Source organism: Pygocentrus nattereri, chromosome 9, assembly GCF_015220715.1.
Source record: "Pygocentrus nattereri isolate fPygNat1 chromosome 9, fPygNat1.pri, whole genome shotgun sequence".
NCBI classification, from domain to species: Eukaryota; Metazoa; Chordata; class Actinopteri; order Characiformes; family Serrasalmidae; genus Pygocentrus; species Pygocentrus nattereri.
The window spans coordinates 21,860,282-21,882,582 of NC_051219.1; the positions used below are offsets into that span (position 1 = coordinate 21,860,282).

Genomic DNA, 22,301 nt, shown 5'->3' on the forward strand with positions numbered 1-22,301 from the left:
GCCTTTCTGTACCTGCTAAGACTGTCCTTCCAACAGAGTGAAATACTTCCAGCTTGGTTAGTCGCCATTTGCACTCTAATTTCCATACTGTCTGTCTTTAGGTGCGTATTTCATTGTTGTACCATCGAGCGAGCTTTTTCTGTTGCATCTTTTTCATTTTTATAGGTGCAATGTTATCTAAGGCTGATTGGAACATATTTTCTAATCAGTCTGTTAATCTGTCTAGCTCTGTTAAGTCTGATGAAGGAAAAGCTTGATGTACTTTGAAGTAAAAGTACTAAAAGATTTATTATTACTCTAATATCTTATTGCCATTTTTTGTAATAAGACTCTTGCTTCATTAACTCATTTTAGGCTGAAATACTCCAGTGTTACTCTTGATAAATCAGTCTTTTAATAGAATGTCATTAATTAGTCTGAAACTGATGTTTATTACAATTATCTTAAGCACAAAACATGAAAGGTAAACCATTTCCATCAGGTAGAACCATTTCCATCAGGTAGTGGCTCTGACATAACTTTATGCAAACAAGCAAAGTTTCAGTTTAAGATTTGCAATTGAGTTACAAGTTTAATAAAAACTGGCTTTAAACTCAGAATCACAAATGAGTTTCCTTTACTATATTCCATCTGCACGTCACTGTTCATAAACATAAACTAGCCAAACCAAATTTATTATAAAATGAAATAGTGTTTTTATAAATTCAGAAATAATAACGTACATATTTCTATATTGTAGTATATTTACACAAAGTTGGGTTAGTTCATAATTTATGTTGAATAGACTCTCCCAAAATTTTATGCTGCTGCGTCGACATTGAACCGTGTGCTGCACTGGGTCGGTATGACCAACAGATCAAAACAAGCTCAAAACAAAGTGACCGCTGTGCCCTGATTGGTGTTTTGCTTTGCGCTTCTTGCGTCTTGACATTGTGTTTTTATACACACAGAAACCAAAAGGAACGACAGATTTCTCAAAATGTAGTGTTGGAAAAAGTAAGTATTAGACTTTGAAATGTAGTGGAGTGAAAGTAAAAAGTCACCCAAAAGAGAAATACTTCAATAACCCTTTCATGAATAGAGGTCACTACAGCTACACTACAGGTGTACAGCTGTTTAAAAGTGTTTTTTCTCTATATATGCTTGCAATTTTGGGCACTGCTGCATATAGTCCACTCTAGTGGAAGCTATTGCATCATCCTATACAAAAAAATCCCATTGGCTAGTCATTGCAATGGGGAAAAATAGTCAGTGAAACCAAGATGGCTGACAGACAGGGAGAAAGACCAAACACCTTGGCTATTTCTGTTTCTACCTTCTATAAAAAGATACCATTGCAGGTTAAAAAATGTAGTGTTGGAAAAATGTAGTGTTGGAAAAAGTAAGTATTAGACTTTGAAATGTAGTGGAGTGAAAGTAAAAAGTCACCCAAAAGAGAAATACTTCAATAACCCTTTCATGAATAGAGGTCACTACAGCTACACTACAGGTGTACAGCTGTTTAAAAGTGTTTTTTCTCTATATATGCTTGCAATTTTGGGCACTGCTGCATATAGTCCACTCTAGTGGAAGCTATTGCATCATCCTATACAAAAAAATCCCATTGGCTAGTCATTGCAATGGGGAAAAATAGTCAGTGAAACCAAGATGGCTGACAGACAGGGAGAAAGACCAAACACCTTGGCTATTTCTGTTTCTACCTTCTATAAAAAGATACCATTGCAGGTTAAAAAAATATAATTACATCAATTAACATCTAAGGTGACATATTATGTAAAGATTTTTGACATTTTTATTTTACATTTGGAGGAAATGCAGATTAATAATCTGTCCACTCAATTGTACATCATGCATCACTAGCTATGTTTCAACTTTAATGCAATGTCAATTACTACCCATGTTGTTCTTGAAAATAATTCATATGCTTTACTGTTTTGGCTGTAAATCAACTTCTTTATGTTTTTATAATGTAATTTGAGTTTTTTTCTTTAAATCCTTATATTTTGTAGAGCCCAAAAAAACAGGCATACAGGGTAATAGAGGAGTTTCCAAACTCAAGTGAGGAAGACTGTGCTTCTGGTAGCAGTGATGAGGAATGGCTGCCAGTACAGACAGGTGCAAGCAGAGAAGTAGGTTCAAGCAGTGATAGTGAAGGTGAGGAGTCTGGAAATGTTGCTGAGGGAGTTGAGGCTGAGGAAGGAGATGAAGCTGATGAAGGAGATGAGGCTGTTGAACCTGAGGGACCACCTTCCAGGGCCCAGGGGAAAAAAGCAAAAGAAAAGAGTGTCAGAAATATCTGGAAAGCTAAGGATAACCAGTTTGAGGGAGACCTGCCTCCTTTCTTAAGAGAGAGCAAGATGAATGTTGAGGGAGCAGATCCAATAGATTTCTTCATGCATCTTTTCACCCAGGATATGATCAATGACATTGTACACAATACAAACCTTTACTCTGTCCAGAAAGGAAAAGAGAAGCTGGCATTGACCTCAGAGGAGTTCAAAACATTTCTTGGAATCAATATGGTAATGTCATATGTCAGATATCCTAGATCCAGAATGTACTGGTCATCAGAGACAGGACTTCGTCTTGAACTGATAGCCGATGCAATGCCAGTGAACAGGTTCGAGCAAATTCTTAGTTACATGCACTTTGTTGACAACTACTCACTGGACCCCAAAAATGCTGACAGGTTTGTCAAAATCAGACCAGTCTTGGATGCACTCAAGGAAACCTTCCCATCAGCACTTGACCCAGAAGAATTTCAGTCGGTCGATGAGATGATGATTCCCTACAAGGGACGCCTGTCTATCAAACAATATGTCCCCAAAAAACCCAAGCCCTGGGGAATTAAAGTGTGGGTGCGAGCAGGATCCTCTGGGTATATGTACAACTTTGAACCCTATCAAGGTCCAGCTGGGGGACGAGGTGAGATCAGTCAGCTGGGAATGGCTGGAGATGTAGTCATGCGCCTTTGTCAAGACATTCAGGACAAGAACCACAAGGTGTTTTTTGACAATTTCTTTTGCACCTTTCCCCTCCTTCAGGCACTGGAACACCAAGGGATCTATGGCACTGGCACATGTAGAAGCAACAGGCTCCATGGAGCACAAGAAAAGCTGAAAAGAGAAAAGCAAATGAAGCAAGAAGGAAGAGGATCTGTCTCTGTCGTGACAATGCACAAAACATCACTGTCACCCGCTGGTTGGATAGTTCAGTTATTCACATGGCCTCTTCCTGCACCGGCCTGTCCCCAACAGATGTTGCACAGAGATGGAGCAAAAAAGAGAAGCAAATGCTCAACATCCAAAGGCCATTTTCCGTGAAGTTGTACAATCAGCATATGGGTGGAGTAGATCTCATGGATCAATGTGTTGCCATGTATCCACACCGACGCAGAAACAAACGGTGGTACATAAGAGTGTTCTTTCACTTCCTTGATGTCACAACTGTGAATGCCTGGCTCCTTTATAGAATGTCTGGAAATGAAGCAAAGGGTCTGCTGCACTTCAAGGCGTCAATAGCTCATGCTCTTATCAATGCAGGATCCATGAAAATACACACCAGAGGCAGACCCAGTGCCACTCCACCACAGGCAAAACGGAGAGCCGTGTCTAAGGCCCCCCCTGAGATCCGGTATACCCCTGGAAACCACTGGCCCCAGCTCAAGGAAGCAAAAAATGCCAGCAGATGCCAAGATGCTGCATGCACACGAAGAACCAAGTACATCTGCATGCAGTGTCTTGTAGCTTTGTGCCCCGGATGCTTTGGCAACTATCATAGAAAATCTCAGAAATGAGCAACAAGGATGTTTTGACAGGAAATATGATACATGCTATAAGTTACTGTGAGAGAATATGGAGGAACCACCATTCCAACAGAATACGATATTACAACTGTATAACTAAATTACAAATTATACCTATATAACTACCAAGTTATTACATTGATGTTTTTTACAATACAAAATGCATGAAGTACACTTGCGTGGACAGTTAAATATTTCTTTATCGAATAAAGATAGAATTTTTTTTTCCAAACCTTGTTTTACATCCCTAAAGATGTATAAAAACACTTAGTAAAAAAATCCTGACTGAGTTTATTATAATTCATGCATGAGAGGGATAAAGATACACAAAAAAAATATTTAAGTACAGTAACAAATTACATTTACTTAGTTACTGTCCACCACTGATTAACAGTGAATTGAGAGACTTCAAATGTTAATTTAAGACTTGGTATGTGAAATGTATTCTGTGAAGTCGGCAGAGCGAGTTTAGGTTATATTTGACTATACACCCACTTTTCATCTCACCATATATGAGTTTGAGCGTTGTTGGGCTAAGATGCCAAGTTGATGAAAAAGAAACTTGGGACTTGAAGTACACCAGGCTCGATACCCTGCGCGCATGTAACGCAAGAAAACTACATATCCCACAAAGCTCGCGAGAGGATGACGTCGAAACAGCTGACTGTCAAATCGAAAACCCACTATGTCTGCCGTGTGTAGAGGAGGAAGGGTGCCAGCGATGGAGAGTGGAGATAAATCCTCAGCGAGGTCCGCAAGGTACATTTTATTAGTCTTAGAACCGAAAACTAACGTGTTAGACGCTCACATATCGATATTAAGTGTGGTTGGCCTGGTTTAGTTCCTGAAGCTTTGCCCACGCTCGCAGCTCTGAACTGCCGCGTGGTGCTACAGCACGTTCGCATCAGTCGCTCTTCTCTAGGGATGTTTAGTTTAAAGAACTGACACTGGACTGAACAGGTGAAGCCTCTGACACGCGCGACAACTTCCCGGCATGTTCCTCAGAGGGGTTTGGAGAAATAGCTGCTTCGTTCTCAGAACAGACTCTGAATGCGCTGTTCTGAACATTTGAGGAAACTTCACATCAGGCGCTGGAGTGAGTTAAAGTGGCTCATCTCGTTCAGGATTTCTTTATACTGGCTTAACGTTAGTTGAGATGCATTCAGCTGTGTCACCGTCAACGAGTGAGTTTATTTCAACTTTGTAGACTTAAAGTGGTTCCCTCAGGCTCAAATTCTGATGAAAATGTTTCTAGATTTCTATAGCTTTTAAAACTGCTTATTATTGTATGTATTTAGGCTGTAGTAGCTTCATCCTTTGGGTTGACAGTATCTCTGTGAACCGTTTAGCTTATCTGCTGTCACCGTCTGTAAGGGGCTTTGAGCCGTAACAGATAACGTTGTTTAAGCATGTGTAACCCCCCCCACCCCCGTTAAGAAGACCAAAGATCAAAGTTGAAGTGAAGGTATCCACAAGTAAAGAAGAAAAAGAAAGAAACTTTAGTTTCTAATTTCTTTACAAATACGTAGACACTTAGGCAACAAATAAAGAAGAAGTATTTGGCTCCTTAAATATAAATTATACAACTTTTTTTTAACAGATTCATACCTCGTGTTTACAGAGTGAAGCGTGCTTCCTTAAGTGAACAGTAAATGTCCCACACCACCACAAGAGGGCGTAATAACCTAACTACATTTAAGCGGAGCACTGCTGTTGTCGTGTACGTTAATTAAAGGCAATGACCTGTTATTACAGGCTTTTTTGCAATATTTTAAACGCTGGTCGGCACTTTCCGGTTATAAAAACCATATAAAAATCAGCTGTCAAGTTTTGTGCTCGTGTTTAGAAAATACTGCATTACGAAGTTGATTAAAAAGTGTGTTAGTCAGATGGACATATTGTGTGCTGTATAAATCCTGTATAATCCTGTATAAATTGTCCAATTGAACTCTGAAACCCTTAACCTATGGATTAGATTGAAAAATATCAACAATAACTCTTTCTATCATGTTTCTTATTTGATTAGCACGTTTGTTTTTGTGTGTTTGGGTGTGGGTATGCATGTGCGTATTAGCCTTGGGGCAGTAATTGATATTGAATATTCCAACAATTCAAATAAGTACAGATGTTATGTAATTTCGTTTATGGCTTCAGTTTTATTTGTTCATTACCTTTATGCAATCATTTTAATCGTCGGCTAGTTAAACAGAACATCACCAACTAATATACTACTTTATACATTATAATGTAGATGTTCAGTCTGGGAACGAATGCTGTGTACATGCAAATGAAATAGAAATTCTTGTACATGAGAGCTAGTCGGTAGTAGAGAGTAGAAAGGACGAGCTTGTCCAGAAGAATGATGCCGGTTTGTTGATTTTGTTAGGTTCATTTGATAGACCCTCTCCTCCACTATTGACCACACCCAGTTAGTATACTGAATTGGATTGTGTATCCTGAGATGTGTTTGTAGACTGATGTTAGTATAATCTGTTTTTGTAGCACTGTTAACAGCCAGCCAGGTGACCAGGATCCTTTCTGTGTGGAGTTAGCATGTTATCCCCGTATCTGTGTGGGTTTCCTCCAGGTACTCTGGTTTCCTCCCACAGTTTAAAGACATGCAGTCAGGCCAGTTGGACGTGTGAAATTGCCCCTAGGTGTGAATGTGTATGTCTGTCTGTCTGCCCTGTGATAGACTGGCAACCTGTCCAGGGTGTATCCTGCCTTCCGCCCAATGACCTCTATGATAGGCTCCAGCACCCCTGCGACCCTGAGGGAGAAGCGGTTTAGAAAATGTGTGTTTCAAGTTCAAGTTTCAAGTTTGCCATTTGTACAACATGTCAGGACATTTATGCATTGAAATGCTAGTGGTGAGGCTCAGATAATCATTCTACAGAAAGTAACTGAGTAATATATATAATTTTTACACAAGATCTAGATAAATTATACACAAAATATAGACACAATACACACAAGACATAGAGACATTATACATTAAAAGTGACTTGAGTTACTCTGTGCTATAGATCTTTAAAGTGGCTTAGTGTTAAGGTGTTATTATCCATAGCAGAGATGATATGATACAATAATAATACTGACAGAGTGACTGAGTGAAGTGGTTGTTGGGGCCAGAGCCACAGCTTCACAGCTTATTCAGAAGCCTGACAGCTTGTGGGTAGAACCTGTGGGTAGAACCTGTTCATGAGCCAGGTGGTTCTAGCCTGGATGCTGCAGAATCTCCTGCCTGATGGCAGAATGGTAAACAGGCCGTGTGCTGGGTGATTGCTGTCTGACCGGATCTTTTTGATTTTCCTGAGGCAGCGGGACTGGTAGATGTCCTGTAAGGCTGGTAGTCTGTTGCCTCTGGTGGCTTCTGCCGTCCTCACCACTCCTCTAAGGGCCTTGCGGACACAGGCGATGCAGCTATTGTACCAGACAGTGATGCAGCCTGTGGGGGTGCTCTCTGTGGTGCACCTGTAGAAATTGGTGAGGATCTGCAGAGGCAGACCAAACTTCCTGAGCCTACGCAGAAAGAAGTGACACTGATGGGCAGATCTCACAATAGTGTTGGTGTGGAGTGACCAAGTGAGGTCATCAGTGAGGTGTATGCTGAGAAACTTCACAATGCTGACTCTCTCCACTTCGGCTCCATTGATGGATAGGGGAGAGTGACCACCCACTCTGCAGCTTCCTGTAGTCCACGATTGTCTCCTTCATTTTGCTGATGTTCAGACAGACATTCCGAGCTCCACTCGGTTGGCTCATCAGGAATCCAGTGTCCAGTTGCACAGCTGAGAGTTCAAACCCAAGTCTGTGAGCTTAGGAATGAGTTTGGCAGGGATAATTGTGTTAAATGCTGAGCTGTAATCTATGAACAGCATTCGTATATATGTGTTCTTTCTGTCCAGGTGTGTTAGAGCAGTGTGTATTGTTAGTGCAATAGCATTGTCTGTGGATCTGTTGGAGTGATGTGCAAATTGGTGAGAGTCAATTGTGTTGAGCAGTTGTGAGCATTGACCAGCTGCTTGAAGCACTTCATAACTGTAGATGTCAGTGCAACAGGGCGGTAGTCATTCAGGCAGGTGACAGACAATTCCTTGAGGACTGGAACAATTGTGGTTTCCTTAAAGCACTTGAGAATCACTGACAATCTTAAGGAGAGGTTAAAGACGTCATTGAAAACCTCAGCCAGCTGGTTGGCACACGCTTTAAGTACCCGGCTGTGGATGCCATCGGGACCGGTTGGGTTAACTGCCCTGAAGGATAGTACCACCTCAGACAGGGGAATGGCTAGAGCACAGCTCTCCTCATCTACTGGGAGTTTCTCAGCAGGTGAGGTGCTAGTTGCCTCAAAACGAGCATAATGAGCATTGAGTAAGGAAGGAAGAAGGAAGAGCCCCTATCACAGGTCACACCTACTTTGTAGTCAGTGATGGTGTGCAGGTCTGAGATCAGAGCCAAGATAGTTAGATTCCACTCTGTCCCTGTAGCTCCTTTTGGCCAGCTTGATGGTCCTTTGAAGGTCATATCTGGCCTTCTTGTAGTTAGCTGGGTCACCGGAGTTGTAGGCGGCAGCCTGAGCTCTTAGTTTGGCTCAAACCTCAGCGTTGATCCAGGGTTTCTGATTGGGAAATGATCTCACACTGACATCAGTGCATTTACTGATGTAGCTTGTGATGGAGTCAGTGCATGTGTCAGTGTGTGTGTTAACATTCAGTTGTTCTCCATGTTCATTTGATTGGAAACCAAATTATTATTGAACGTGGTAATTTATTCAATAACATTGTAATCTAGCTCAGATTGTACAGGGAGATTCACTCGAAAGAGGCCCCAAAAATTCTGTTGTAATTATCGATAGGATGAAGCAGTCTGAAACAAAAAAAATCTGCTGCATACCTTGACGTCTGTGCAATTGATTGCATTACATGTGATGGTGGAAGTGACATTTTCACATTTCGACGTGGCGCTCGAAAGCTTGTAGCATCAAGAAATAAAGCAGCAAACGCAGAAAATGACACAGACGGCTCTGCAACTAAATATCATTTTACATTCATTTCAGAACAGTGTTGTTACAGCATGTCTTCCATTAACTGTTAAATTTATACAAACTGGTTTCCATCAGGAGCAACATTAGTTACCTGATCAACCTGAATAACCTGTCCACATTTAACATCTTCAGATCCATATATTTCTCACATGAGAGCCCTGAATCATCAGAAAGTTTTCCTTTCGTTTCAGTCACTGGTTTGGCCACTGTACCATGTCACATGTAATCACATGCTTAGACAAAATATCTGCCAGCTTAATAAAGTGTTTAATCATAGTAGATTTTGTGTTTGACTAAGCTTGATGACAAAGAGGGACACACAACAGGTCTTTTAATGTAAAGTCTGTATTGTAGTTACTTTTGCATGTGTGTTTTTCAAGCATCTTTTATGCAAACTGTAATGAACGTGTATCTACATAGTTATAACAGTGTTTCTGTGGAGTCTCTGTTGGATGGGTGGGAACTAGGCCTGGACGATATCTGAAAAATTATTTTCGTGATAATATTATCACTTCCACCCCTTGACCCATCCAAGCAAATACTGTAGCTTTGACCTGCATTAACTGTTGTAATGAAAATCTTTAAGAAAACCACATATTTAATATGAGTAACTCAGCGTCTTTTGAAATTTAATCTGTCCTTATAATGAATGCAAATTTATGGTGACATGCATGCTAATAGGACTCCCTGATGGATAAGTTTTGGCCTGCAAGCAATGTTGAAAGCCATGGCCATGTGCATTTCACATTAGAAAACAAGGCATTTTCCATAATCATTTTCATAATTCAAACAGAGAACTTGTAAAGAGGAGAATACGACTCTGTAGTGTACTCCAGGTTTCACAAACGCTAGAGGGTGCTCCTGAGCGTGTCCAAAATGAATGGGTTAGGATATACATCCTTCTACTTTCTAAAATTAAAGGAAAGTTCTGGGCAAGTGATTAGAAACTATTTTAACTTTTGGTTCATAACCATTTAGCTCCATTTACTCCCGTTCATTGACTCACTCGCGGGTGCCGTCTGCTGTTTACTGCCCTGTTTTGGATGCAACCGGGGATATTCTTGAACCGCCTCTGATTCAGTTAACCACCAGGACACTTAATCTGTACAGAAGATATTATACATTTTACTTAGTAAATCACAAGCCACAAAGCCAGTGGGAAGTTTACCGTAGTTTTTTAAAGGCCTCATTAAAACTCATTATAATGTTTTAACTGTAAAAGTGAATAAAACTTTTTTTTCTACATGTTATTCATCAAAGGTAATATCCAGTCACTTTAGCTTGTTTTTTTTATTTTTAATTTTTTAACTGCAGTGAGTCACTTTGAAGCAAACTAAAGTTCCTAAACATATTAGCATTTATTGTCAATCACATTCACTCAAGCTAAACTTAGCATAATGTAAAATAAGTAGAAGGGGAAGCCTTGCAGCAGCTTTACAGCCCACAGCAGAAAGAGCTTCTTCACGAATCTTTCTCTCTGTCTCTCTCAAACAGTAAAAAAAAGAACACCCACACACTTCTTAAATGTGAACTCCAACATATTTAAAAGTGGTTTAATTGTAAATTAGTCCTGTCTAGTTCTCTTTCAGTTCTTTTCCCAAAATATTATCACATTTTACACATCGATATTGGGTTACTTGTACATCATTGATGACTTCTGTTTACATCAGCCTATCACCCAGGCCTCATGGGAGTGAAGGATGCTCCTGGTCCTCAGTGGTGCAGGTGCTGCAAGGTTTCATCATGCTGTTTGTGTGTGTGTGTGTGTGTGTGTGTGTGTGTGTGTGTGTGTCTTGAGGGGGCTGTGGTGAAGCTGTCCTGGGGGAGAGATTTGGTTGGTGGGGTTCTGGAGGTAGAGTCAGTCTCCATAGACACAGACACGTACAGACATGTAGACTTATGAGTGAGGTCCCAATAGTATCCTCTCTCACTCTCTCTCTCTCTCCCTTTGCTCTGCATGACACAGCCACTTGATTTGTTTATTTTCATAGCCAAATGAAAATCATTCAAAATCTCTCTCTCTCTCTCTCTCTCTCTCTCTCTCTCTCTCTCTCTCTCTCTCTCTTTACATTGTGGCAGTAGATGCCACAGCCAGATGCCACTCTATTAGAGGTCAGTGCAGGGGGTGTGTGCGTGTGTTTCTGACACACTCACACACTCCAACCTGCAGCTATTTATACCACTAGCCAACAGAATATGTGGAGAGATGTTATCCTCTTACGTTTGTTGGCAGGACGCACAGGAGAGAGAGGGAAAGAGGGAGACAGAGAAAGAAAAAGGAGAGAATAAGTGTGAGAAAGACAGAGCGATGGAGAGAGAGAGAGAGAGAGAGAGACTCTGCTGTACATTCCACAGTAGCCAGGATCTGCTGTTGCTAATGAGAATAAAAAAAAAAGTTTGTGGAAAGCATAGTTTCGTTTCTTCCTCCTCTGCTTGTCCTTCTTGTTCTCGTTCGCTCGCACGTTCTCTCTCTCTCTCTCTCTCTCTCTCTCTCTCTCTCTCTCTCTGTCTCTGTCTCTCTCTGTCTCTGTATTTTTCTCTACTTCTGTACTCGGCAACACACCATCTTTCCTGAGGACACAAATGCTGTTAATGCTGCACCCGTATGTTTGTATGTGAGTGTTTAGTGTGTGTGTGTGTGTGTGTGTGTGTTGCATGCACAGGCCAGTGAGCTGATATATAAGCTCAGTCCTCACTGAGCAGCTCTTTCTCCTGTGAGTGCTGCGTTCACTATGAACACTCTTCCAGCCTATTCAGGGGCCAGAATCTCAGGCTGCTGGGCACTAAGGGCCGATGGCAGGTGAGCCCATGCTGTTTATTCATTATTTCTCTCTCTCTCTCTCTCTCTCTCTCTCTCTCTCTCTCTCTCCCTGTCTCTCTCTCTCTGTCTCTCTCTCTCTCATTTCAGGAGTACCTTTCTCAAAAATGTTTTGTTGGTTAATTTTTTGGCTGCATCTGACAGCTTCTTCAGCATGTTGTATCTTGACACATTCTGTCTTAGTTCTGTGTTAGTGCTTCATGTGAAGAAGATATGGCAGGCTGTGGTTCATCGTTAGAGTTGATAGTTTGATAGCTGAGAAGGGCGTCATGTTGCATCTGTAGCAGTGGTCTTGTTTACTGTTCTTATCAGAAGTTGCTAACTTTGTCAGCAATGGTTCTTTTGCACTTTGAGCTCGGTTATAACTTACAGTGAAGTTACAGTGATACGTACTCATATGTGTGACATATTACACTATTTAGAAATTAAGATATACCAAATTTAAAAAAAAGTAATAACAGTAGAAACAGCTACAACTGCAGCATTGGTAATAACAACTGTCTTTTTCTCTAGACTATTGGTAACTAGCAAAGATACTTTCTCTAGATTGACAAAGCACTTCTTGTAAGTCGCTCTGGATAAGAGCATCTGCTAAATGCTGTAAATGTAAATGTAATAACAGTAGAAGTAAATAATAACAATTATGTTGATCATTATTCCTATTATTATATCAATTGTGTGTTAAGCTTTATATACAGTTTAAAAGGCTTGTAGCATTTAATGGGCCCACATAGTGGAAAACTTATTGAACATATTGAAAATAATATGTTAGCATCGTTAGTTTCAAGTTCACAACATCACAAAAAGCCTTTAAATTTCCTTATATCCATCCTTTCAGCCTGAAGCAGTTAAGCCACAGCTGTTCGCATTGAAGTTATAAGGGGTGTTTCAGCCTGGGCTACATTTTTGAGTGAGTCACAATATGTGATGATGCCAGTAGCCCTGGTTCATCACCGACAGATTCTAGATTCTAGAGAAATTATATACAATGTTATACTTACCTGCTCCTTTGGGATTTCCAGGGGGACTGGGGGCCAAGCCAGCTCCTTCTCTTGTAGTAGTCGAAGGGCCCTCGGCCTACTAAAGGGGGGGGGGGTTACAGTTCCTGAAATGCCCGAAGGGTGGAGACATATTAAAATTGATGGACATATAATTAATTATTCTTAATAGATAAGTGCACTAAAGCAATATGACATGTCTGTATCCTTTTGTTACTGCAGTAGTGTGTGTATGTCATGTTTGTGTTTTTAGGTAACCCTTGCCGGTAGTAATGGTACGGCCCAGCTTAATTGGGGGTGGGGCTACCGGTTTAAGAGGGCTTCCTGTTGGAGGAAATGGGGTTGTTGTTGGTTGGTTGGTCTTGATGGGAGTCTGTGTTCCTGTGTTTGGCCTAAGATAACTTTATGGCTAGACTTGCTGGCTGCTGTTAGCCAGTCTCAGTGCAGGAAGTGCTGCATATAAGTCTTTACGGACTTGAGTACTTTTTAGATGTTTGTTCTGTTTTTATACAGTTTTTCTTGTTTTTGCTCTAAATGTTGGTGATTTGCTCATGTATGCTGGAACCCACGATTAAATACACCTGGGAATTGGAACTCATAAGGCTGTGTTCAACTCACTCTCTGTGGTGAACCCGTCTCCAGAATCTCCCACTCGTCCCCACATGCTCACAAATGGTGGCAGCGAACAAGATCTTGCGTGAGCAACGCTGAAAGAAGAACCGGCTTCATAGAGGCAGCTTCAGATGGTCACCTGCAGAAGAGAAACAGGTCAGCATGCTCTTCTAAACCAAGACAAGCCACAAGACTGGGAGAATGCCGCCAAAAAGAGTTCCAACAGCAATGAGTCAACAGCAGCAAAGAGAAGACGACCCGTTTTTACCCTCATCTACTGAAGTTGCGTCTGGTGACCCACCCGCAAACGTAGAACAGCTTTGTGCAATGCTTCAGAGCTTTATGACAGAGCAAAAAGGAAGGGATGACTATCTTCAAAAAGAAGCAGCAAAACAGGAGCTAAGATGGCGCTCAATGCAGCACCAGTTCAGTTTACTGCAGGAAGAAGTTCACAAGGGTCGAGCCGAGGGAAGACGCAAACAAGACCAGAGTGAAGAAACAACGGACTTCACTCATACTCAGATTTTGCGGCGCACTCAAGCAGGGAGTGCAGACCAAATCAATGAAAGTGAAACACGGCACTTTACATCGCAAGTTTCATCACACACAGTGTGGCCAACACCAAGGCTGCCAACACTAAAAGAGTCGGATGACATCGAACACTTCCTCACAATGTTTGAACGCATAGCGCAAACTGCCAACTGGCCAAGTGGAAGCTGGGCATTACATCTGGTCCCGCTTCTGGAAGGGAAAGCCAGGGCGGCATACGTAGCTATGGATGGCACGGACATCGGCAACTATCACAAAGTAAGACGCTATCTTGCGAAAATATGAAATAAATAAAGACACTTACCGCCAGAGGTTCCGGATGAACGAAATACGTGAGGCAGAGACGCCACGGGAGCTCTAAACCAGGCTGAAGGGTCTCTACGAGAAGTGGATGACGCCGCAGGAGAAATCCAAGGAAGAGATTGGTGACGAGATTGTGCTGGAACAGTACCTGCGGATGGTCAGGCCAGAGCTCAGGAGGTGGATCATTGAGCATAGTCCCGGGTCAACTCTTCAAGCTGTGGAGATGTCAGATGTCAGTGAGAGCAGCTAGTGATAGACGCCCCGTGGATAAAGCACTAAGGTGCTTCAATTGTAGCCAAACCGGCCACAAAATTAGCGCATGCCTCAAGTTATCGAGTAGCTCCAGTCATTTGTGTTACAGTCCAAGGAAAGAGTCTAGCTTTAAAACTGTTGACGACAACAAAGACAGCACTATTACTGTAAAAATAGGCAGTAAAAAATTTAAAGCGCTCATTGACACGGGAGCTAGTCAGACGCTGGTATCTGCTAAATGTTTTCCCAATTATGAAATAATGCACACTGGGAAATTACGGGTAAAGTGCATACACGGGGATGAGCAGGTGTATCCCACGGCAGAAATAAGCATAGAGGTCCAGGGGCAGGCTTATTTGTTAAATGTTGGTATAATTCAGCAATCTCCCTACTCTGTGATTTTGGGCAGGGATGTACCGGTTTTAATAGACCTCTTAACAAATAAGCAGAATACAGCAGATGTAATGGCAGTGACCAGGCTGCAGGCTAAGCAGGAAAGCATAGCAGGGGAAAATCAGACCCTCCTGAGGGAGTTACCCTACAATGAGACCCCTAAAATAAAAAAGTCCAAACGTCAAAGAAGGCAAGATAAAGTTAGAGGTACAGCTATAGTGGAGCAATTGGAACATCCTGATATAGAAGTAGACTCATTGCCTAGCAACGTAGCACAGTTGCAACGTCAGGACAAGTCACTTGTGCCACTATTCCTAAAGGCAGAGAGCCCGAGTGTAGAGAAGAGCGAGATCCGGTTTGTGATAATTAGGGACATTCTTTTCCGGGTAAAAGGCGAAATAGAACAACTTGTGGTACCTGTAGGTTTGAGGCAGGAGGTACTTAAATTAGGACACACTGACCCATGGGCAGGTCATCTCGGTTACGCTAAAACTTACAGCAGAGTAGCGAACCGATTCTACTGGCCACGTCAACAGCTAGACATTATAGAATTCTGTAAAGCATGTCCAGAGTGCCAGCTAACTGCACCAAGAAAAAAATCGGACCGGGTTCCCATGATAAGCTTACCGGTTATTGACGTCCCGTTTTCAAGGAACCCCATGGACGTAGTAGGTCCCTTACCCAAGAGTCAGAGCGGCAAACGTTACATTTTAGTAATTTCTGACTATGCAATGCGCTACCCAGAAGCGTTTGCACTGAGTAAGGTGAAAACACGCCAGCTGGTTAATGCTCTTCTGCAGTTAATTTCCAGAGTAGGCATACCACGTGAAATACTTACAGATCAGGGAACAAACTTCACGTCCAAACAGTTTAAAGACGTCTTTGCATTAATGGGTATAAAAGGTATTAGGACTACCCCCTTTCACCCACAAACAGATGGCTTGGTGGAGCGCTTCAACAAGACCCTGAAGTGCATGCTTCGCAAGTTTGTATCAGAGACTGGCTCTGACTGGGACAAGTGGCTCCCATTCTTGCTGTTCGCGTACCGAGAAGTGCCACAGGCGTCGCCTGGGTTCTCACCGTTCCAGCTTCTCTATGGAAGAGAAGTGAGAGGCCCGTTAGATGTCCTCAAAGAGGCATGGGAAGGACCTAATCCAACCAAGAGACTGAACATCCTGTCCTACGTCCTGAAAATGAGAGACAAAATGACAACATTGACTGAATTGGTTAGAGAGAACATGAAGAAGGCCCAACAATGACAGAAGGAATGGTATGATGAGGCAGCAAAGGACAGAGAGCTGAGGCCAGGGGAGAAAGTACTAATCTTGTTGCCCACTTCAGACACCAGCCTGCTTGCAAAATGGCAGGGGCCGTACGAGGTTGTACGACGAGTGGGGCAAACCTCGTATGAAGTGTTGCTTCCGGATAGGAAGAAAAAGCATCAGATACTGCATATCAACATGCTCAGGCCATGGACCGAAGCCAAAGTAAGCACCACGGAACAGCTATGTGTTCGGGCCGTGGATGAAGAAGAGGAGTGTAAAGAGCAGTACTTTCCTGGAGGGAGAGGACCAGCTGCACCACTCAGTCTCTCACACCTGGGACCACAGCACCAGCTACAGCTGAGGAAACACATTCCAACAGATGTCTTCAGCGAGGACCCAGGGAGAACCAATGTCACACAGCATAAAATACGGCTGCTGAAACAAGAGCCCATCAGGCAGAACAACTGCAGAGTCCCTGCACGCCTGATCCCGAATCTCAAGAAGGAGGTGGAGAAGATGATCGAGCTGGGGGTGATTGAGCCATCTACGAGTGAATGGTGCAGCCCAGTGGTCTTGGTCCCCAAGAAAGATGGTGAGCTTCCCTTTTGTGTCGATTTCTCCAAGTTAAATTCAGTATCTGCATTTGATCCTTACCCCATGCCACAAGCACATGAGCTGATTGAGTGGCTGGGGAAGGCAAGGTTCCTGACGACACTGGACCTGTGTAAAGGTTACTGGCAAGTGCCGTTATGCCCACCAGCAAAAGAGCTGACGGCGTTCCGGGTACCAAGTGGATTATATCATTTTCAGGTTATGCCGTTTGGTCTCCATGGAGCGGCTGCAACGTTCCAGAGGCTGATGGATGCTGTACTGAAGGGCACGGAGGACTTCGCAGCAGCATACATTGATGATGTCGTCATATTCAGCGCAGCTTGGGAGGAGCATGTCCAACACGTGGGCATAGTCCTTCAACGCATCGCCAGCGCTGGATTGACGGCGAACTCGGCGAAGTGTAACCTGGCAAGGGACACGGTGTCATACCTGGGTTACGTCCTGGGAGGAGGGCTCATCCGTCCACAAGTCGACAAGGTGGAGGCGGTCAAGGGGTGTCCAGCACCAACGACGAAAAGAAGAGTGAGGTCCTTCTAGGGTCTCGTCGGCTGGTATCGGCGGTTCATTCCCAATTTCTCCAGCAGGGCGGCAGCATTGACAGACCTGGTCAAGAAGGACAGACCTCAACGGGTGAAATGGACTGAGGAGTGTGAGACCGCGTTCAAAGATCTCAAGGCTTGCTTATGCGCAGATCCAGTATTGCGCAGCCCAGACTTTACCAAACCATTTGTGGTATGAACGGACGCTTCTGGCAGCGGCCTAGGGGCAGTTCTGCTTCAGGGTGAGGGCGATGACCAGAGACCAGTCCTCTACATCAGCAGGAAGATCCCTAGAGAGTTGAACTACTCTACGGTCGAAAAGGAAGCGCTAGCAGTTAAGTGGGCGCTGGATTCGTTGAGGTACTACCTCACCGGTGCTGACTTTGTCCTGGAAACGGACCATAGAGCATTGCAGTGGATGCACCGCATGCGCGACAGCAACGCCAGGATTACTCGGTGGTACCTGTCACTTCAGTCCTTTAAGTTCCAGGTGCGCTACCGGAAGGGCACCCAGAACGTTACGGCAGACTTTCTTTCTCGTCATTCTGATGAGTGACTCCTGTAAGGGGGGGCGGGGTGTGATGATGCCAGTAGCCCTGGTTCATCACCGACAGATTCTAGATTCTAGAGAAATTATATACAATGTTATACTTACCTGCTCCTTTGGGATTTCCAGGGGGACTGGCGGCCAAGCCAGCTCCTTCTCTTGTAGTAGCCGAAGGGCCCTCGGCCTACTAAAGGAGGGGGGGGGGTTACAGTTCCTGAAATGCCCGAAGGGTGGAGACATTAAAATTGATGGACATATAATTAATTATTCTTAATAGATAAGTGCACTAAAGCAATATGACATGTCTGTATCCTTTTGTTTCTGCAGTAGTGTGTGTATGTCATGTTTGTGTTTTTAGGTAACCCTTGCTGGTAGTAATGGTACGGCCCAGCTTAATTGGGGGTGGGGCTACCGGTTTAAGAGGGCTTCCTGTTGGAGGAAATGGGGTTGTTGTTGGTTGGTCGGTCTTGATGGGAGTCTGTGTTCCTGTGTTTGGCCTAAGATAACTTTATGGCTAGACTTGCTGGCTGCTGTTAGCCAGTCTCAGTGCAGGAAGTGCTGCATATAAGTCTTTACAGACTTGAGTGCTTTTTAGATGTTTGTTCTGTTTTTATAGTTTTTCTTGTTTTTGCTCTAAATGTTGGTGATTTGCTCATGTATGCTGGAACCCACGATTAAATGCACCTGGGAATTGGAACTCATAAGGCTGTGTTCGACTCACTCTCTGTGGTGAACCCGTCTCCAGAATCTCCCACTCGTCCCCACATGCTCACACAATACAGGAGTAATAATTACTTGTCTCTTATTTACTTACTTTAGTTGTTATAACAAGCTGTTATGTATATGTTTTTATTTATGAAAGTGATGGCTTTTTATCAAACCAGTGTAGGTTTTGTGTGCATGGCTAATTAGGAATAGTTGTGAAGGTTGTGTATGCAGTCCCAGGGCACACCTTGATATACAAGATATTAGCAACTGTGTAATACTGAGTCTTGTAGGCATTCGCATGTCATTTTCAAAGTGCAAAATATGCATTTGACATTTTCAGGACATAATTTTCTTGTGATCATACAGGGGAAAAAGGCCATAACTCAACAGCTGACTGACTCCAATTAGGATTGCTAAACAATTACAGTATTAAGAGGTATGATTTCTGTAATAGATAATAATGGGGGGGATTTCCATTTTCTTCCAGAAGAAATGGCTTTAATTGCTGTGGCATGTGCTATGTAGCTCTATAGAGAACCAGCTTTGCACTGAGAAATGGAAATGTAGGTCTAGCCAAAACTGAAATTAACTTAGAAGTAGTCATATTACGATTCATATTACAATTATATGATAAATAAATAATTTAGTGGCAACATGTGCAACAAAATAAAAATACTGGCTACAATGTTTTATTATTTGTAATTTTTTTGTTATTCCAAATTCGGGACAGTGTCAAAGATGCTTTTATAGTGAAAAATCTGATATGACCAAATTCTTCTTTTGGCTGCTCCCTTTAGGGGTCGCCACAGCGGATCATCTGCCTCCATCTTGCCCTATCCATTGCCTCCTCTACTTTCACACCAACCATCTCCATGTCCACCTTCACTACATCCATAAACCTTCTCTGAGGTCTACCTCTTCTCCTTCTACCCGGCAGTTCCATCTCCAACATTCTTTGCCCAATATATCCACTATTCCTCCTCAACACATGTCCATACCATCTCAACCTGGCCTCTCTGGCTTTATCTCCAAACTGCTCCACCTTCACTGTCCCTCTGATCTGCTCATTTCTAATCTTGTCCAGCCTTGTCACTCCCAACGAAAATCTCAGCATCTTCATCTCCACCACCTCCAGCTCAGCCTCCTGTCTTTTAGACAGAGCCACAGTCTCCAAACCATACATCATAGCAGGAGGCACTACTGTCTTGTAAACCTTCCCTTTCACTCTTGCTGCTATCCTTCTGTCACACATCAGCCCTGACATCCATCTCCACCCACTCCATCCTGCCTGCACCCTCTTCTTCACCTCTTTTCTACACTGTCCATTGCTCTGGATGGTTGACCCAAGATATTTGAAGTCATCCACCTTTACGACCTCTACTTCTTGCATATTCATCTTTCCACCTGCCTCCCTCTTATTCACACACATGTATTCCGTCTTATCTCTACTGACCTTCATTCCTCTCCTCTCCAGTGCAAACCTCCACCTCTCCAGATTCTCTTCCACCTGCTCTCTACTCTAGAGAAGCAGTGAAGACAGGGAAGATCCATCAGCCAGGGCCTGGGGCAGCCAGCTTTTAATTTGTTTACCTTAAGAAAACTAGGCTGCATCTCAGTTATTGCTAATATCTAAGCTAAACAAAGTTACCTTTGATATATTATGTCTAAAATAATAAAATAATAATTAACTGTCTTAAATAAACTAGCATGCTGCCACATATGAGAAACATGAACAATGTACTGTATATGTACCTAATATGTATTTATATATTTAAAAAAGCCTCTTCAGAACTTGCAACATATATTGTTTTATAGTTACTCTGAGTAGACGCCCAAAAATATTAAATGCTAACGTAATGGTTGGATTTTAATAAGTGTTCTACCAATTTGTCTGATCCATTGAGCAATCCTGTCGAGCATGTGCATATCAGTAATGTTGTAACTTTCAAATATAAGTGTTTCAAATATTTTGTGTTCTTAATGTTAATTCAGTACAAAATCAGCATAATATTACTACTTAGTTTGGCTACTGCCTGCAGGGGTTTTGGAAGGTTAGCATATTTCAGCATATTTCATTAAAGTTAGAGGTCAAACACCACAATTAAACTAAGGCGATTCCAACTAACATGGCTCTGTGGTCCAAAGGAGCTGCAGAGAGTTTGAGAAAAAGGCCAATCAGTCTTTCTTTGAATTAAATCAGATGATTTGGCTGGGGCATTCTAGAATCAGGAACCAAACCTGTGTTATTTTTGTCAGCTCAGAAGACATCAACGACTTAATTGAAAACAAGAAATTATTTTTTACTTTTTACTGCATTAATGTTAAGTTGTACAACAACTTTAAACAATTTGCTTAGGTACCTACTTGAATAACCCCAGTGAAATGACATGCGTTGTTGATTTTCTAAGTGAAAATAATTGAGCACATTCTTTAAGGGGAATATTAATCACAATAAGTAATACTTCACTTGGAAAATCAACAAAACTGTGGGTACCCAAACTTTTGCAGTTGTATAGAGATTGGCAATGTAGCAAAAATGTAATACTGCTATACACAGCATGGCACAATATTTTTTCCAGAAATCTGATCAGATGGAACAGAGAAAAATTATTCAGTAGTTTATGGTATTGTGACATAACTTATCACGATAACAATGTATATTGTCATATTGCCCAGCCCTACATTTGTATTTAAATTGTTTAAGTTTGTGCTGTCTTTGAGGTTTGGGGCTATTTATTTCTAAGATTTTTATGGTATTCGTGATATGATCAAATGCATGTGAACGGACAACCTCACATCAGTATGTTCTTTTATATTGGTATCCCTCCCATCTTTAGAATGAAGTAAAAACAGTGTTTAATTCTGGTTTGACCTCAGGTAGCTTTGCAGCACTGAGTGCATTCTTGGTTCCATAGTGCAAATTAGACATTGCTGACACATGAGTATGTCTTGCTTGTGAAACACTGTTGCAACAGCCCCCACTGAATGCTCAAGGAAGGGCAGGGTCTGGTGTAAGCAATCTGATCTGTTATCACTTTCTCGTTACGCTTTGGTTGGACTGATAATGCAGGAAAACTCACACAAACACTCCCCTGAGGTGTGTTCAGGCGAGTTCACCAATGATAATGTAGGTCACCTCCACAAGTCTGTTTGCTTTGATCCATACTAGTTGTAGCTCAAGGCACTTGCAGTAAGTTGAGTTGTCCAGGAATTCCTCAGAAACCTGTAGCTGTAAGCAAAGAGAGCAATAACAGTGGATCAAAGCCAGTTGTATGCTCAGAACAAAGACTGAGAAATAGTTGCTTGTTGTTTTGATGGCTAACTTTTTGTCATCGTCTGCTGGGGATGTTTGGCTGGCTCGCCTACTTTAGTAAGTGTTTCTGATTACTTGGATTATCTGCATTACCAGAGACTATAGGTCAGTCTTGGACTGTTGCTGTCATTGGTGGCATAAATTTAAATCTGCTTTCACTATGTTTGAGTACACTGCTAAAACATGTGAAGGCTTTAAATTGTCTAAAGTTTTTATGAAACTTCCTTTGTTTGGATCTTCCAACATGAACTCATTTTATATTTTATTGAAACATTCTTTCTCTGACCGGACTCCTCATTGTTTTTCAGATTAATCTCAATTACTCAGCCATTTTCACTTTGTATTCTGTCAACTGATGAGAAATTACTAGATTAAGCCAGTCTCACAAAATAATTTTTTTAAACTTTAGCAAAAGGTTACATTTATACAAATTGGACAAGAACTCTGTATTAAAACATGGCTAAACAGAAAATTGTGTTGACTGGAAGTTGGGGGAATGTGTTTGTGCGATACTGTGCAGACAGTGGAGCTTTCTGAGGG

General features: G+C 42.2%; 2 protein-coding genes across 6 annotated transcripts in view; both read left to right on the top strand.

The window, feature by feature from the left end:
- Positions 1–1,647: 1,647 nt before the first annotated feature.
- LOC119264060 (piggyBac transposable element-derived protein 2-like) lies at positions 1,648–3,796 on the top strand. Its single transcript, XM_037541287.1, has 3 exons — positions 1,648–1,725; positions 2,010–3,002; positions 3,086–3,796. The coding sequence occupies exons 1-3, from the start codon at positions 1,648–1,650 to the stop codon at positions 3,794–3,796; spliced, it is 1,782 nt and encodes a 593-aa protein (XP_037397184.1).
- Positions 3,797–4,471: 675 nt separating this feature from the next.
- The window catches only part of uckl1b (uridine-cytidine kinase 1-like 1b), a 45,308-nt gene continuing 27,478 nt past the window's right edge, over positions 4,472–22,301 (top strand). For 2 of the 5 annotated variants that reach the window (XM_017683334.2, XM_017683335.2), the window contains exon 1: positions 4,472–4,564. In XM_017683334.2, coding sequence (XP_017538823.1) covers positions 4,491–4,564 — 74 coding nt within the window. In that variant the 5' untranslated portion in view covers positions 4,472–4,490. Of the gene's footprint in view, positions 4,565–11,364; positions 11,653–21,631; positions 21,819–22,301 lie in introns of those variants that run through there. The other 3 variants (XM_017683338.2, XM_017683336.2, XM_017683337.2) reach the window with 3 other exon arrangements.